We start from the raw sequence: 16,599 nt of genomic DNA on the forward strand, positions 1-16,599 counted from the left end.
TCTCTTTCTACCTAGCTTTTTCTGTATCTTCTCCTCTCATGATTGGATGTGATAACACGACAAAAACAAAGATGCCTCTTGCCTTAGTAACCTTGCAAGCAGATAGAACTTCAATCTTGGTATATACACCGGCCGGAGAACCGATAGTTCCGTCCTCGACCCGCATACGTCGCCGTGGTTTCATTTCTAGCATTCTGACTGTGATAAATTTGAAAGGTTTTCATCTGTGAGACTGGGAAGGATGTCGTTAGCAAATGAATGGAAATCTCAAACTCGTGGGCAACCATGAGCCACCACATCAACTTCAGATAAGCTTTTGTTTTCTCATGATCATTGTAAATCTGAGAATGTGACGTATCCCCATGGGTCCTTGTTAGATAGCAACTTGGGTAGTATTCGCCGCCGATTCGAGGCTTGTGTAAAGAACAACACCAACGCGTGTACTCACGAGGCGAAACCTCGAACAGAAAAAAGATCGTTGCCGTAACTGCTGCATAATGCTGCTTTTCGCTTCTTCGCAGGAACACTATAAGCATTTGGAGTTCCATTGTAAGGGTGAAACTTGAAGATTCTGGGTAAATTTCTTCTCCTTTGTGAGTAAATTTATGATTAATAGGGACTACGAAACCTAAGATTCTGGGTAAGAAAGAATTGAAAAACTGAACTTGCGCAGCAACATTAAGAAACCTAAGATTCTGGGTAAGAAAGAATCGAAAAACTGAAGTTGCACAACAACATTACGAAACCTAAAATTCTGGGTAAGAAAGAACTGAAAAACTGAAGTTGTAGAACAACATTAGGAAGCTGATTTTAAACATGAACCAGTATAATTAGAACAGAACCACCTCTTGACCCAGAAAAAGAAGATGGTCATGATTTAGAATATATTTGAAAATGAAAATTTTAAAAAGGTGACAACCAAGGAGAGAGTCCCTTTTCCTCTGTCCGGATATGCGTCGAGTGATGGAGCATCCGAAACGCTGGCCTCTCTTTTGTCCAAACTTTAGAACCGAATCGGAGTTCTCTTCCTCTCCCTCTCCCTCTCCCACTCCTTTCTGGTGGATAGGGACTGCTGGTCTCTCATCATTCACTGTAAATCAAACAGTTTGACAATTGAACCGCTGGAAAAGGTAGGGTCAACTAGACTAGTTTTTTTTTTATTTCTCCTTTTATTAAAACATTAGAACCGAATTGGAGTTCTCTTCCTCTCCCTCTCCCTCTCCCTCTCCCACTCCTTTCTGGTAGATAGGGACTGCTGGTCTCTCATCATTCACTGTAAATCAAACAGTTTGACAATTGAACCGCTGGAAAAGGTTGGGTCAACTAGGCTAGTTTTTTTTTTTTTTTTCTCTCCTTTCATTAAAACTTTAGAACCGAATTGGAGTTCTCTGCCTCTCCCACTCCTTTCTGGTAGATAGGGACTGCTGGTCTCTCATCATTCACTGTAAATCAAACAGTTTGACAATTGAACCGCTGGAAAAGGTTGGGTCAACTAGGCTAGTTTTTTTTTTTTTTTTTCTCTCCTTTTATTGTTTCAGATATTGACCCAGATCGGTCTCGGCGACGATTGAGCTTTTTTCTATTATTGTTTCAAGGGGTTTTATTTTTATTTTAAATATTTTATATGTAAAAAAAAAAACATTTTTGTTGGTGCGACTTGTGAGGTCCGAGGGGACACATTTCAGGTTCAAGAATCCAGATTCGGGAGATTTAGTGCATGACACATCTCATGAATGTTCGAAGTTTCAGAATCTGGGCTGAATTTATTCCCTCCCTTCAAAAATAGCTAAATATATGGAATTTGTGATTTCCTCGACCCAGATATCTTCCTTTTCAAAGTTTTTGGCAGACACCAGCTTAAGACGCGTCCTTACATGGTCGCTTCTTTTGGGTAGCGCTCATCACTTTCATCTGCTATATATACTCCTCCTCTGGCCTCCATTCTTCTCACATCCCCTGTGGCGGCTTCCTCTCAGAATTATATTTTTCTTCTGCAAACCCATCCTTCAGTTCCTGCATATCCCCTTATAGCTCGTAATGGTGAGCCCATTGCATCGCCAGGTTGCCAACATGAGAAAATCCCTTTTCGATCAGGTAACCTTCTCTCAATTCCCATTCTAGCTATCATTTGAATTATTTGGTCCGCCCCATTGTCCACCAATGCGAATTTTCCATTCTTTAATGCTGTTCCGATCTCCTTACTTCTCTATCTATGATTCTACATGCATAAATAATAAGATGAGTAAGCAGATGAGAAAGCCGTCGGGACGGAAAATGTCCTGACTATTCCGTTCCTTTCTGCAGTTTTAGACTGTAAGAAACACTACTGCGGGGCGAAGAAAATCAGAGTCTTCGCCCATGCAAAATATTTTTCACCCGAGATACCATTGGAGTCGGCAACATAACTGTTACAGTGTTCACCACATCTCGGATGGTTAAAATAGGTGAAGCTGATGGGAAGTATTTTTTTTCTCTTTCTTTGTGGCGATTGATTGAAAGAGGATCACGCCGTTTCCTCCCCCAGGCAGAGTTCAGATGGGATCGTCATGCCCATGATGCCTAGGGAAGGAAGGATCCAGTGTTAGGCCAGGATAGCGAAGAGGTACTGATTCAGTCAGACAATTAATCGGTTTTGGCCCACCAGAAAGATTGCCCTCGTTAAACCTTAAAAGAGGCTTTGCTGACGACGAGGAAAGAAAAACGAATCGAAAGAAGAAGGCGAAGAGATGGGTGACAGAAATTTGATCACTGAGAGCATCGAACAGTAATAGGCATAGATTCTAAAACTCATTTACTTTATAGGACACTTTTTTTGGATGCCCGGAAATGGACGTTACGGTTCGGTTGAAGGGAAGGGAAGAATCTCTTTCCTTATCTGACAGCTTCTGTTTTCCTGATCTCTTGTCAATTCTGTCATCTGTAACCAAACAGTGTCTCAAAGTCTTACTGTTCGTCGCCAACTTTTCTCGTTTCTAATTAACCGACTGTTGGTTGGTAGGCAGTTGGTTACATTAATGGTTTGCGCTGTTGCAGGGTTTCCTCGATGAGCAATTTGTACAGTTGGAGGAGCTGCAAGACGACATTAACCCTAATTTCGTCGAAGAAGTAGTGAGCTCGTTCTACAAGGATTCTATCAGAACGATGGTTAACCTCGAGGCCGCACTGTTAGTCATCTTACGTACACCTTGCTCTTTGTTTATGCTCTTTATGGCTTTCTAAATAGTAATCTGAAGCTGCTACCACTTACTGCATGCTTCACTGTTATTCAGGGAGCAGCGCCCCTTGGATTTCAGTAAGCTGGACTCCTACATGCATACTTTCAAGGGCAGTTGTTCCAGGTAAATAAATTGCCGAGGATGAAATAATGGGCGAGGTTACTGGACCATATGAATCTGAGAGTATTAGGACAAACAAAAGCTTCAGTCCTGAAAAGTTCTTCTCTGTTGGATTCCTTTCCTTTTTCTTTTGCTTTTGTAGACTTGGGAACAGAAGTATGCTTCATCTTCTTGAATCCTTTGCTGAAATTAAAGCACTTGAGAGAAAGCAATTTTTTAAACATCTATTTGATTCATTACCTCTCGTGTTACGTTTTTGAAAAAGCATAAATCGTATTTTCCTTTTGCTCATGCGATTTCCCCTGACGGAAACGATCTGAACGTTCTTCCAGCATTGGAGCTCGTAGGTTGAAGAGTGAGTGCTCTCATTTCAGAGACTTCTGCCGGGAACTCAATTCGGAAGGGTACCGATATTTCCATTTTACAATTACGCGATGAAGTCCTCCAGTTTCCCCTTTCTTACTGATAAGATAAACCCTGATGTAAGTGCAGATGCTTCAAAACTTACCAGCTAGTGAAGAAGGAGCATGACACTCTGAGGAAGAAACTCGAGACTTACTTTCAGGTTCCTTGCAGTTCTTCCTGAACCTCTCAAATCTTACCCCGCTTACAAAGAGCTCAATTTGTTAACATTTTGTCTTGAAATTACCAGGTGTCGAGACAAGCCGGTCCCATGGAAACTGCATCCCGACCTAAGTAATTTGATGATCGTGGTGACGCTCGAAGACTATGACAATGGAAACTGGAAACACCATTGTGTAGAGTCATCTTTTTAGTTCATGTTGTATTTATATGCCCATTTTGTTGGAGAAATGGCTTTCCCTGTATTTCCTTTTATGTAGCTTTTTAACTTGAGCATGAAATCTTAGGTTCTGGTTGAATTCTACAATTGCTTCGTCGAGCAGCAGAATGACTGGGTTTCTTATGATGGCCCTAGCGATGCCAATCCTTTGCTTTTGACCTCCTGATAATTGCACTCCTCTGTCTCCGCATTCCGTCTCGTACCCGTCTTTCAATGACCTGTACCGCCGTCACCATCCGTCACCAATGAGTAAACACTACGGCAATCAGATTTCTGAATGGATTTATCATAACCGATTTGAGGTGGAAGGACGGAAAGAGAAACCAGACTTACGAAATGAAATCGTGAGCGTTAGCAGCTTTGGCCGCCTCCACCACCTCGTCTTCCAAAGCTTCCGGCTTTCCGAAGACGATGTTGTCCCTTACGCTGCCGGAATAGATCACTGGTTCCTGACAGACTAGGGCCATGTGCCCTCTGTACCACCCGATATCCATTTCTCTGATGTCCACTCCATCCACCTTCGCCGTCCCACTCTCTGCGTCTAAAACCTTTGAATCAATCCGATAACTGTCGATTTCCCACATCCGCTTCTTCCCACGAGGCCGATACTGGTCCCTGCTTTCACATCTAAGCAAAATTCCCGCAGGATGAGGTTTTGAGGGCGACTCGGGTATCGGAAGTCCACCTTCTTTAGCTCTATTCTTCCAGTTATCTTGTCCAATCGCGTACCTCTGGGTTTCTCGCTCACCTGATCCGTTTATAGTTGTAAATTACTTGCTTGGACCATTTCTTGTTAAATATGCAATTAATTAGCAAATTGGTTATACAAATTAAAATCAAAACAAATTTTACTTACCTGGTCCGACCCAGGTCTCATCTTCGATTGCCTATCCAACACCTCGAACGCCGATGCCACTGCAGTGGCTCCTTTGGCCAAATCTGAAGTCATGCTCCCGGCTTCTGCTATCACTTTTTCCGGTACTAACCAAAACGAAAAACGTCTTAAACACGTCTCCCGCCGATATCTGCCGGGCCATCACCAATCTCCCCCAGTACCAAAAATCCAATGCCCAGCAAAGAAATGTAAAACACTGGGCGGAGCCAATCCTTACTCCTGCCAACCATGCCTTTTTTTCTAGCTGCCCTCTTCGGCTCCTCCTGCGCGGCGTCGAAAATCTCCTAGTAGCTTCCCCCGCATCCGAATGAAGTTACGATCCGATGGTTTGAGACTGTCTTGGCCGCAATTTGAGTACTTCGATTCTGCGCTTTCACCACATCCAACGATAGCCTCGATAACATTACCTTCTTCGTATAGAAACATAGTATTGTGAGTGGCTGTACCGTGATCATGACCAGTGCGAGCTTCCACGCAACAATTAAACCCATGAATACCGCTACAAACACAGCTGATGCGGTTTGCACTAATAGGGAAGCTCTATCAGCAACTAGCGACTTCACCCTCGAAGCCTCGTTGCTTATCCGCGGACATAACGCCCCACTTGAGTTGGCATCCTCATCGAACCACGCGAGTTCGAAAGAGAGGATTTTTTCAAACATTCGGATACGGATCCTTCGAGTCAGACGCTCGCCCATGTAAGCAAAATTGTAATGCTGGGACAAGTTCAGCACAATAGAGATCAAGCAGAGGGAGGAGAAGATGGAGGAGTAGGCACGAATATGAGCTCGCATTTCGTCGTGGGTGGGGGCAAAGAATGCCGCTATCATCCCACCGATGGTCAAGGCGTAAATCGGTTGTACAGCACCGAAGAGGTTAGCAGAGAGGCTGCCCATGAGAACCTGCTTCGATTCGGGGGCGTTTAAGGCCAGAAGGCGGGAGAAAGATGGAGGCGGTTGAGAGGCAGGAGGAGTGGTCCTATCCGGGAGGGAGGAAGCAGCGGTGAAAGAGGCGGGGCTCGATCTTGGCACGCTGCCTCGGCCGGCGCTGTTTCCGGTCGCAGAGCCTATGAGGGTTTCAGAAGCGTGCTCTTGATCATCGCAAAGACCATTTTTGCTGTTGATAAGGTCGCTGTGGGATCCGATTTCAATTATTCGACCCGCTTCGACGACCGCTATCTGTTCGGCGCTTTTCACCGTGGAAATCTTGTGTGCCACCAGCTAATGAAAGATACAGTTAAACACCAATTGAAGCAATTAAAGAAACTGATGGTAAAGATATCTAAAACTGCCCGAGTCAGTGGATTAGGCATTCATCGTCTCAGTGGGCTCAACATTGCCCGGGCATCTATATCGAAGACATAAATTAAAGAACTCTCCAAGGTTGTTCTTCCAAAGAGGGGTCTTAACTAACAAGACCCATTTCCTCTGATCCATTTCAGCTGATGCTCCTTGATGCCTACACCATCGATCTTCACTGCTCCTTCACTTACATCATAAAACCGTTGCAGCAGGGAGATCGCCGTGGACTTACCACTTCCGCTTGAACCCACCAGAGCCAAAGTCTGTCCCGCAGGAACCACTAGATTGAAATCCTGGAGAACGACTGAGTCTGGTCTCGAAGGGTATGCGAATTTGACACGCTCAAATTCAATCTCTCCCCGAACTTTTTCCAATACGAGACCTTTCTTGTCGTCTCCATCAATTACAGGAACTCGATCGATCCTGTCGATAATTCTCGTTGCAGCGACTGTTGCTTCAGTGAAGTAGTTGACATCCGGAAGTGCCAAGCCCAGTGAACTGCATTAAAAGATTAGCAAGCAGAGTGCACTCACAATTGCTGGATTAAGAGACAGAAATTAAAGAAAACTTACGTGCCACCCAGTATGAAAGAAATCCCAGCTGCGTAGATCCTCCCTCCGTTCTCCCCTTTATACATTACCAACCTACTCCCGTACCAGGCGAGAAAAGCCCATATTGCAGAAGAAAGCCCTGTGCTTCCCACTGCTAATCCTTTTGCAAGGCCTTGAGCTATCCCCAGCTTTGAAGTTTTCTCTAATACGGCTGAAAACTTTCTAATGATTCTCTTTTCTGCTGTTAAAGAGTAGACGGTTATGATCGAGCTGAGAGCTTGCTCCATTATGATGTTTGCTTTACCATACTCTTTATGGGATTTCTTCGATAAATACAACATATATTTCCTGTACAGGAGTCCGGGAATTACAAGTAATATAACGAGGGGAAATAGCCGCCATGAGAAGTAACAGCAGAACGCGAGTCCGGATATAAAGACGGATGAATGCATCAGAAAAGTGGGAACCTGAGATGATGTCAATAGAAGGTATGAGTCACAACCCAGTCCTCAACCATTCCCAATTGGCAGACATTTGAAAAACTTGGCCCAAAGGCCCCAGATTCAATGGGAAGTTAATAATACCAAAATACCCAAATATTAGTGGGTTAAATCTTTGTACTCACTAATCTATGTGGGATTATTCCTTAACACTCCCCTTCACGTATAAACCTCTTTTATGACTCTATAAGTGGATAATTTGAACGGAGGCCCACATATGAGCACATGCTCTAATACCACGTGAAGTTGGGCCCAAAGCCCATCCAATGATGACTAGCGAACTTAGGAAACTTCTTTCCAAAATAATAAACTCAAAATCTTTGTACTCACTAATCTATATGGGATTATTCCTAAACAAATTTGAGATGGAAGAACCTTGTTCCTCGTTTTTTTTTAAACCAACGTACATTATAACATAGCTAATTATGGTAATCTAAAATAGAAAAATAGCCGATAAGTTATAACATAGACTAACTTTTTCACTTTGTTCATGGTAATCTCCCATACATTGTTACGTTCTTGAACTTATATTCAAATCACAATCTTGTCTCTCACTTAGCATTATTAACCTCAATTAAGTAGTTTTTATTCAAGTTATTCCTGATTAAATAAGAGGATGAAAACTCATGCAACTAAATCTTCTAAGGTTCTGCTTCAAAACTAAACTCACATGAGACCTAATTTTCTTGTGCATATACCCATAAACGCTTGTATTGGATCTCATACACTACGAGAAGAAAAAAAAAAACTGGCTTCCACTCTTAGTAGTAAAAGCTAATTAATATGTATGCTTTTAGGGAATTTTACTTAAATACCCATTTAAAATAAATTATTTTTAAAAATACCGACGTCATCAAAATATTTCTAAAACTACCCAACTTTGACCGGTCAAATGCCTATGTGTGCTGTCAAAAGCGACACATAAGCTTTGACTGCTTATGTGTTGCCACGTCATTTGTGCAGTAAACGTCGTCTGACACGTTATTCTTTTACCATGTCATCTGCCATGTAAGCTGACACGTCATTAAAAAATAAAATAATCCTCACCGTATTCCACCGCATTGTTTTTCAAAATAAATTATTTTAAATGCCTTATGTGTCCCCTCTCATCTTTCTCCTCTCCTCTCCTCTCGCCCTCTCGCCGTCGCCGCTCGGCCTCCTCTCCTCTCGCCCTCTCGCCCCCTCTCCTCTCGCCCTCTCGCCGCCGCTGCCGCTCGGCCTCCTCTCCTCTCCTCTCGCCCCCTCTCCTCTCCCCTTCTTGCCGCCGATCGGCCTCCTCTCCTCTCCTCTCGCCCTCTCGCCGCCGCCGCTCGGCCTCCTCTCCTCTCCTCTCGCCTTCTTGCCGCCGCTCGGCCTCCTCTCCTCTCCTCACCTCTCACCCCCTCTCCTCTCGCTGCTGTCGCTTGGCCTCGACCTCCTCTCCTCTCCCCCTCTCACTGCCGCTCGCCCTCAGCCTACTCTGGCCTCGCCCTCTCTCCTCTCGCTGCCGTCACTCAGCCTCGCCCTTCTCTCCTCTCCCCTCTCGCAGTGCCCACTGCCGCCGCTCGGCCTCAGACTTCGCCCTCGACGCCCCCCTCTCAATTAAAAAATTAAAAAATATTTTAAATTGATAATAAAATATGTTAAATTAGTAAGAGTAAATTTTTTTAATTAATTATATATTTATTTTATTTTAAATTATTTTAAATATAAGGTAATAATAAATTTGAAAAAAAACGTATTGATAAATTTGATTTTTAAACTCAAAACTAAAATTTTCAAATTTTTTTATTAAAATAATTTTTAAATCGATAATAAAAAAGTGTTAAAATGGTAAGAGTAAGATTTTTTATAACTTATTATTTTAAATATAAGGTAATAAAAAGTGTACAAGTACATTTATTTTTTAAACTCAAGTAATTTTTTTATATTTTTTCAGTTAATAAATATTTTTAATTGATAATAAAAGGTGTTGTAAGATTTTTAATTAACTAATATATATTTTTAATAATTTATTATTTTGTAAATAATATGATAAAAATTATATAAATAAATTGTATTTTTAAACTCTAAAATAATTTTTAGACTTTGAGACATAACATTTATTACTTTTCCCAAAGATAAATGTCCAATATTGTAGATATTAGGTAATAAAAAATGTATCTGATTTTTTTATTTTTTTTAAAAATTATTTAATTTTTATTTAATGACGTGGCAGATGACGTGTTGATCTATGTTTATTGCACAGATGACATGGCGACACATAAGCAGTCAAAGCTTATGTGTCGCTTTTGACTACACATAGATATTTGACCAGTCAAAGTTGGATAGTTTTAGAAATATTTTGATGACGTTGGTATTTTTAAAAGTATTTTATTTTAAATGGGTATTTAAGTAAAATTCCCATGTTCATATGCTTCTTGCCTTGAAAATAATGTTTACAAAGATACCTTCTCACTGAGAGGTGTATTTGGAAATGCTGTTGATGATCTCCGAAATGGTCGCTTCTTGAGAGTTTTCAGAATCCAACTTCTTGTCGGAGAACAGCTTCCAAATACTTGTAAGAATCGTTAGCACCTGTCTTTCACTTGTCTTGCTCCAGCAGTATCCTTCTACAGTGGACGGCTTTTAATATCAGCCAAAACTAAGGGAGGATGACGAACTATAGAATTTTTGGGGAATAGCGATGGAAAAGGGTGACATAAAGCTTTGAAAACGAAGGACTCTGTATAATTGCCACTACCTAGTGAGAGATATGGCATCCTTCACTCAACGTCATGCCCCTCGGAAAGAGATATTGTAGTTTTCTCTTTAAATCTTTGTGTGATCTTCTAACGTAAATCTGAATCTCAAAATGAGAACGCAATCAAATGACATGGAGTTGGAAGGTCACGGCCGTATGCCATAACCAGTGTTGCAGACGGTGGAAATCGTGGGTGTATTTGCTTTATTGGTGCTGTGTACGTAAGATATTTGATTTGATCAGGGACTGAAAATGGAGCTGAATTGATATCTGGGTGGAGGGACCGGTCGATTTCCACTTTGACTAATTTAAACCAGAGCGAGTCAATCATCTTAATGATGACAAAGTGAAAGAAGCTATGTTGTTGCTAATCCTACAAAACTAAAAGTTCAAGAAAATCCAAAGTAGGTTCATTGATACTTTGTTTCCGTCCCCTTCCTCTTTTCAACCACCCATATTTGTACAATAACCGATCTGGTGGCTTTTTCTTTTTTCTTTTTAATCTAAGGAGGCCAGCCCCCTGATGAGGCACCAGGTATGTGTTTCCTGTAATGAAAATGAGAGGAAAAAGAACCAAAAGAGAAGAAGAAGAAGAGTGAGGGCAGGGAGGGGGTGAGGAGAAAATCAAAAACCCTAATTGGGACTTCAAAATAACAACAATGCCCCTAAAAATGAAATAGTTACTCCCAAGGATAATCCAAAATGTGAACAATAAAATTACAAAATATCATCTAATTAATCTTAAATGAATCACTACCTAACTACAATGTGGTGGGTTCAACCGTGGTCCAATGTTGTTTGGCATACACTCGTGTAATCGGCAGCACGCAAGTGGTATTCCCACCAACTCTCTCGATGTGGGGAAAACTCGACCCTATCATGTGAGACTCATAATGCTCTATTATTACTCCTACAAAACAGAGTCCAACTTCTGCAATGTGTCTCTTGTAACCCATGTGCAGTCAGAATCCGGTCACAATGTCCATTTTACTAAGAAACATTGAACCACGTCACTTTTGGTAAAAACAATTTGTTCATCCAAAATAGCATCAATATGTTCTTTATGTATTGGTGCTAGAGGTGATGGAACAAAATCCAAAGGGGTATTAAACAATGAAGGAGGAGGTATGTTGGGTGAGGGGGTGGAGTTAGAATGTGATGAAAAGGGTCGTCAGGGATAGAAAGGTGGTCCCTAATGCCTCGATCTATTGGCAAATCAACAAGTAGATCCAGTAGGAAGTCGATTAGGTCTAATCCAAACCATGAAATCATTAAACTATTTATCACATTTATGCACATTGGCCTGAAATTTGTATTGGGCATTACTTACTTGGATGCGTTTAGTGATTTCAACATACAAGTCCTTAACCCTACTTGCAAATGTGGTGCTCTAAAACCAAAACATGAGGAGATATGGGTACAGATCCAAAGGTTTCCTAGTCTGATAACCATGGATAACTTGAAATGGGCCCATTCCTATAGATGTATTGACCGAATTATTGGAGGCAAATTGGACAGTTGGGAGAACTAAATCCTAGTGCGGCGGTGATCTCCTAAAAGGCAACAATACGAGTGTTTGACATTTTCCTGATATTCCTTTGAGTACTCCTGATCCTTGATGGGAAGAGCCCGAGTGCTACAATTGGACATGATGTGCCTAAATCCTTGACATTTGTGACACCAAATCTTAGAATTGAATTTTGGTACTTTTTTCCCTAACCCCAATGTAGGCTGATCAAAAGTGTAATTCAGGCTTTGAGGGGGAGCCCCTAAAATTGACTTCCCTAGGACTTGAGGATTGATTGTGGGAGACCTAAAAGGCACAATACATCTATGTTTGACACACGCGTTGGCTAAGACATAGAGGTCAACTCATAATTATAGGTCAGCGCATAAACATCCTCCATAACAGTGACACCCTGAAGCATCGTCTCATGCCTAAGATTGTCATTCAAGCCCTTCTAGAACCTATTCAAAGTGATCACCTCATCATCCATGAAGGAACACTACATTTTAGAACTCATAAATTTCAACAATGCACTCATTGATCGACTTACTCCCCTACTGAAGATTGTGCCACTGATCTAGACGAATGCTTCTATAGGTGGGGGAAGGTATTTTGTCTATTGCTTGAGTTTCATTTCCTCTCAGTGAGTAATAAGAGGTTTGCATCTTCTTGCAATATCCTTCTCAATATTTTTCATATAAAAGTTGAGCAATGTCTATTAATTTTATTTTCAAAACCTGACTTTCTATCCTCAGATAGTTCGTACCACTCAAAAAATTTGTCCATTTCACAAACTCATGTGAAAAATGCCCATGGGTCAAAGTGACCATCAAATGTAGGGGCATCGATCTATATTTGTTTTAACATTTCGTCTTCAAGGCCCTCATGGTGCAGAATATAGGATGTATGGTTCCTAGCAAGAGTGAATATGTGAGGGTGTGTACGAGAAAATTCCTTGACTTCGGTATCATAACCCCTAGGAGACCTCATGTAATTGCGGCACATGAGTGATGTCCCCACCATCCCATATCATCACTCTGCAGTCTACATCTAATTTTAGTATGGGATAATCAATGAATTTGTTCTTAAGTAAATTAAGAGGTTGGATGAAGATGAGCCAATGGACGTGATGAGGATAATGCAAGGGTCGGTGCTCGTTCTTTCTAAAGGAAATACACAAACAAGTCTCAACTGTTGGCTTTTGCTTTTATATGCCCAAAGTCGTGTATCTGTTTCCTCATAAAGTTGTGTTAATGTAAATATGTATATTTATCTTTATTTGTCTTTTTTGGTTTGTCCAAGGGTATAACTGTAATTTTCCCTTTCCCTCTTCCTTTCGAATAGGGTTTCTGTTGAACCCGTCGGCAGATTGTATTTTCGACATTTTTCTGAGTTGCATAAGAAAAACTCTCTCAAATCAGAGAGATTTACATGGTATCAGAGCTGGAAATCAAGCGATTTTGCTTCGATTTGGTTGTCTAAGGTGATTTGGTTGCTCCCGCACTCAAATTTTTTCTTTTTCTGCTCGGACTGCGCTCGTTCTGCTCGTCTTCCGCCTCGCGCCACTCGTCTGCTCCACGTCCGGTGATCTAGGGTCCTTGAAGACGTCTCACCGCCCCGCAAAACCCTTGTCGTTGGTTGCATTGTCGTTTCGGCGCCATCAGAGGTCGGTTTCCATCTTTTTCTCAGTTCTTTGTGGTTGTGTTACTCTGTTTCATCGATTTCTGGTACTCGTGGTGCGGTGAGCGTGGATTTCTGCATTTGGTTTGAAGGTTCGGAGTGGGATTTGGCAGTAGACTTACCGTTGAAGGTTATTGAGTTTGAAGGTTTGGAGTGGGATTTGGCAGCAACTCTGTGTGGCTGTTTGACGCTCTCATGCATCTATTTTTTTGTTTGAGAAAGTGTGATTTCGATTTGTATTGTGAGCAAGGTTGATTAGCTTGGCTGGATTAAGAATTGGCTTCGATTGTTGCGTGTGGCGCTTTTGCTGTTAGACTTACAGACCTATGGATTCAATTAGCCATGATATGAAGGTTATCTCTGTCCGGTTAAATGGGAGTAATTACTCCCTTTGGAAGTTTGTGATGAGAAATTTTTTAATTGGAAAGGACTTGTGGGATTACATTGATGGACAAATCACTGCTCCAGAGCCTACATCCACTGACTTCATAAAAAAAAATAAGAAGTGGTTGACTGATAATGCAAAGATCATCACTTGGATTAACAACTCAGTAGATCCGTCTATCAGTTTGCAACTTTTGAAGTATGAGACTGCAAAAGAAATATGGGACTACTTGGAAACTCTGTATGAACAGACAAACTTTGCTAAAAGGTATCAAATTGAGACAGAACTGCGGTCTGCTAAGCAAGGTGATCGTACAATTCAAGAATTCTACTCATTTATGACACCTTTGTGGGATCAACTATATATGATGGATCCACCCTCCTTTCGGAAGCTCCCTGAATATACCAGAGCATGTGATGATCACAAGCTTACCGATTTCCTTATGGCTCTTCGCAGTGATTTTGAACTGATAAGAGGATCTATGATCCATAGAGTTCCACTACCCACCTTGTCTGCAACTGTATCTGAATTGTTGGCTGAAGAAACACGATTGAGGTCTTTGGGTGGACTTTCTTCGAGTAAGACATCCTCGCCTGATATGTCCCAGGTACTTGTTTCCGGCACCCACCCCTTCTCAACCATCAGGGGGCATACTTGGTTCTGGAACACACTCTCAAACTCATCAGTCATCCGGGAAGCCAAAAATACCAGTTCCACAAGATGAATGTTCCTACTGTCATGGTAAAGGTCATTGGAAACACCAGTGCCCCTCATTACAAAGCAACACTAAACATCAAGGCAATTTCAAACCTCCACAACATCATGCCTCCAGTCGTCAACATCAAGGCCACTTCAAATCTGCACCACATCATACCTTTAGTCGTCCACCACATAGAGGTTTTCGTCCATCTGCTGCCATTGGATCGTTGGATTATTCAGAGGCACCTCCTGCACCAGCTCCTCCTAGCAGTGATTCTACGCTTGATCTCTCATCATTAGCTGCCGAGCTCACTCGCATTCTTGGCAAGTTGTCTGCTCCCAGTACTCAATTTACATCCCATGCAGGTATGTCTTGTTTGGCTAGCTCCAGTGACACTCACAAATGGATCTTAGATTTTGGGGCCACACACCATATGACCCCCCACTTGTCTCTTCTACATGATTGTGTTAAGCCTTCTCACCCAGTTAACATCCAAGCTGCTAATGGCTCTTCCATGCCACTAGCCTCGGTTGGAACTGTCTCTCACTCTACTTGGTCATTATCTGATGTTCTCTATGTTCCCCATCTTGCTATTAACCTTCTTTCCATTGGCAAAGTCACTGATTTAGGTCTTACCATTTCATTTGCTTCTGATCATTGTCTTATACAGGATCGCAAGTCCGGGAGGCAGATTGGGATAGGCCATAGAGAAGGTGGTATTTATATGCTTGATGACTTAAAATTACTGGTATCTCTGCAGGTGTCTAGTTTATCAGTTCAATCCATGTTGCAAGATTTACTTTCTGTAAATAATCCTTTTTACTTATGGCGTACTCGTTTAGGACATGTTTCTGCTTCTCGTTTACAGTTTATGATCACACACAATATGTTGGATTCCACTATTAAATATTCCCCTCTTAGTGATTGTGTTGGTTGTCATCTTGGCAAACAATGCCATTTACCTTTTACATTAAGTCACTCAGTTACTTCTTCTCCTTTTGATCTTGTTCACTCTGATGTTTGGGGCCCGGCACCTGTACCCACTAAGGGTGGGGCTCGTTTTTATGCATTGCTTGTCGATGATTTCACTCGTTTCTCTTGGATATTTCTTATGCATCGCAAATCCGATTTTTATTCTATTTATGTTCAATTTTGTGCTATGGTGCGGACCCATTTTTTTACTCACATTAAATTTTTTCGCTCTGATTCGGGTGGTGAGTATATGTCATCTTTATTGAATGATTTTCTGAAGTCTGAGGACACTATTCATCAGTTGTCTTGTCCTTACACCCTCAGCAGAATGGTGTTGCAGAACGTAAACATCGTCATCTTGTTGAAACTGCTCGCTCCTTGCTGCTCCATGCCTCTGTCCCTCCTGAATTTTGGGGGGAAGCTCTTCATACTGCCACTTATTTGATTAATCGTATTCCTTCATTTGTTTCTGGCAGTATCTCCCCTTTTGAACGGTTATATCGTGTTCATCCTACCTATGAACACTTGCGTGTCTTTGGCTGTGCATGCTTTGTCTTATTACCCCCTTCCTATCGCACAAAATTATCTGCCAAATCTGCTTTATGTGTGTTTCTTGGTTATGGGTTTGGTAAAAAAGGATACCGATGTTACCACCCTGAGTCCGGTAAACTATTTGTTTCTCGCAATGTTAAGTTCTTGGAGCAATTTTGTTACTTTCGAATTCCCTTGTCTACACCTAGTTTGCATGATCCAGAATTGTTACACATTGATCCATTTGTTTCTGATGAGCCCCATGATGACCAGTTAATCACTCACCATCCGTCCCCTGATTCACCTCTCAGTCTGGAGGCTTCCTCTAGTCTGCCTTCACAACAGTCACATGTAGGTACTGACTCACCTTCTCCCATGGCGCCTCTCCCTCTTGACTCTCTAGACTCTGGTGATCCGCCTCTTGCCACTCCTTGCGTCTCCACTCGTGTCCGCCGTCCACCTCAGAGGTATAGTCCATCTTCATATTTGTTCTCTTCTCCCTATTTGACTTTTTTGTCTAGGATTCATTCTTTTGTTGAGCCTAAGTCCTACAAGGAAGCTGCATCCGATGCAAATTGGCGCCAAGCCATTAATGATGAGCTCACTGCCTTGCACCAAACAGGTACCTGGGAGTTGGTGCCACTTCCTCCAGGTAAGCATGTTATTGGTTGTAAATGGATTTTCAAAGTCAAAACTCAATCTGATGGTACACTTGAGC

General features: G+C 41.8%; 1 protein-coding gene and 1 pseudogene across 1 annotated transcript; one reads left to right on the plus strand and one right to left on the minus strand.

The window, feature by feature from the left end:
- Nucleotides 1–1,989: 1,989 nt before the first annotated feature.
- LOC137937556 (pseudo histidine-containing phosphotransfer protein 5-like) lies at nucleotides 1,990–4,204 on the plus strand. The gene is made up of 6 exons (XM_068782625.1): nucleotides 1,990–2,094; nucleotides 3,034–3,164; nucleotides 3,270–3,338; nucleotides 3,668–3,739; nucleotides 3,828–3,900; nucleotides 3,988–4,204. Exons 1-6 carry the CDS (start codon nucleotides 2,038–2,040, stop codon nucleotides 4,033–4,035), a joined length of 450 nt encoding a protein of 149 aa, XP_068638726.1. The 5' UTR covers nucleotides 1,990–2,037; the 3' UTR covers nucleotides 4,036–4,204.
- Nucleotides 4,124–10,437, minus strand: LOC137937426 (putative ABC transporter B family member 8; annotated as a pseudogene).
- Nucleotides 10,438–16,599: the final 6,162 nt, after the last annotated feature.

Source organism: Aristolochia californica, unplaced genomic scaffold (genome assembly GCF_029961685.1).
Source record: "Aristolochia californica isolate CCGP_79_NKW_82.1479 unplaced genomic scaffold, dmAriCali1.0.hap1 SCAF_7, whole genome shotgun sequence".
In the NCBI taxonomy this organism is placed as follows: Eukaryota; Viridiplantae; Streptophyta; class Magnoliopsida; order Piperales; family Aristolochiaceae; genus Aristolochia; species Aristolochia californica.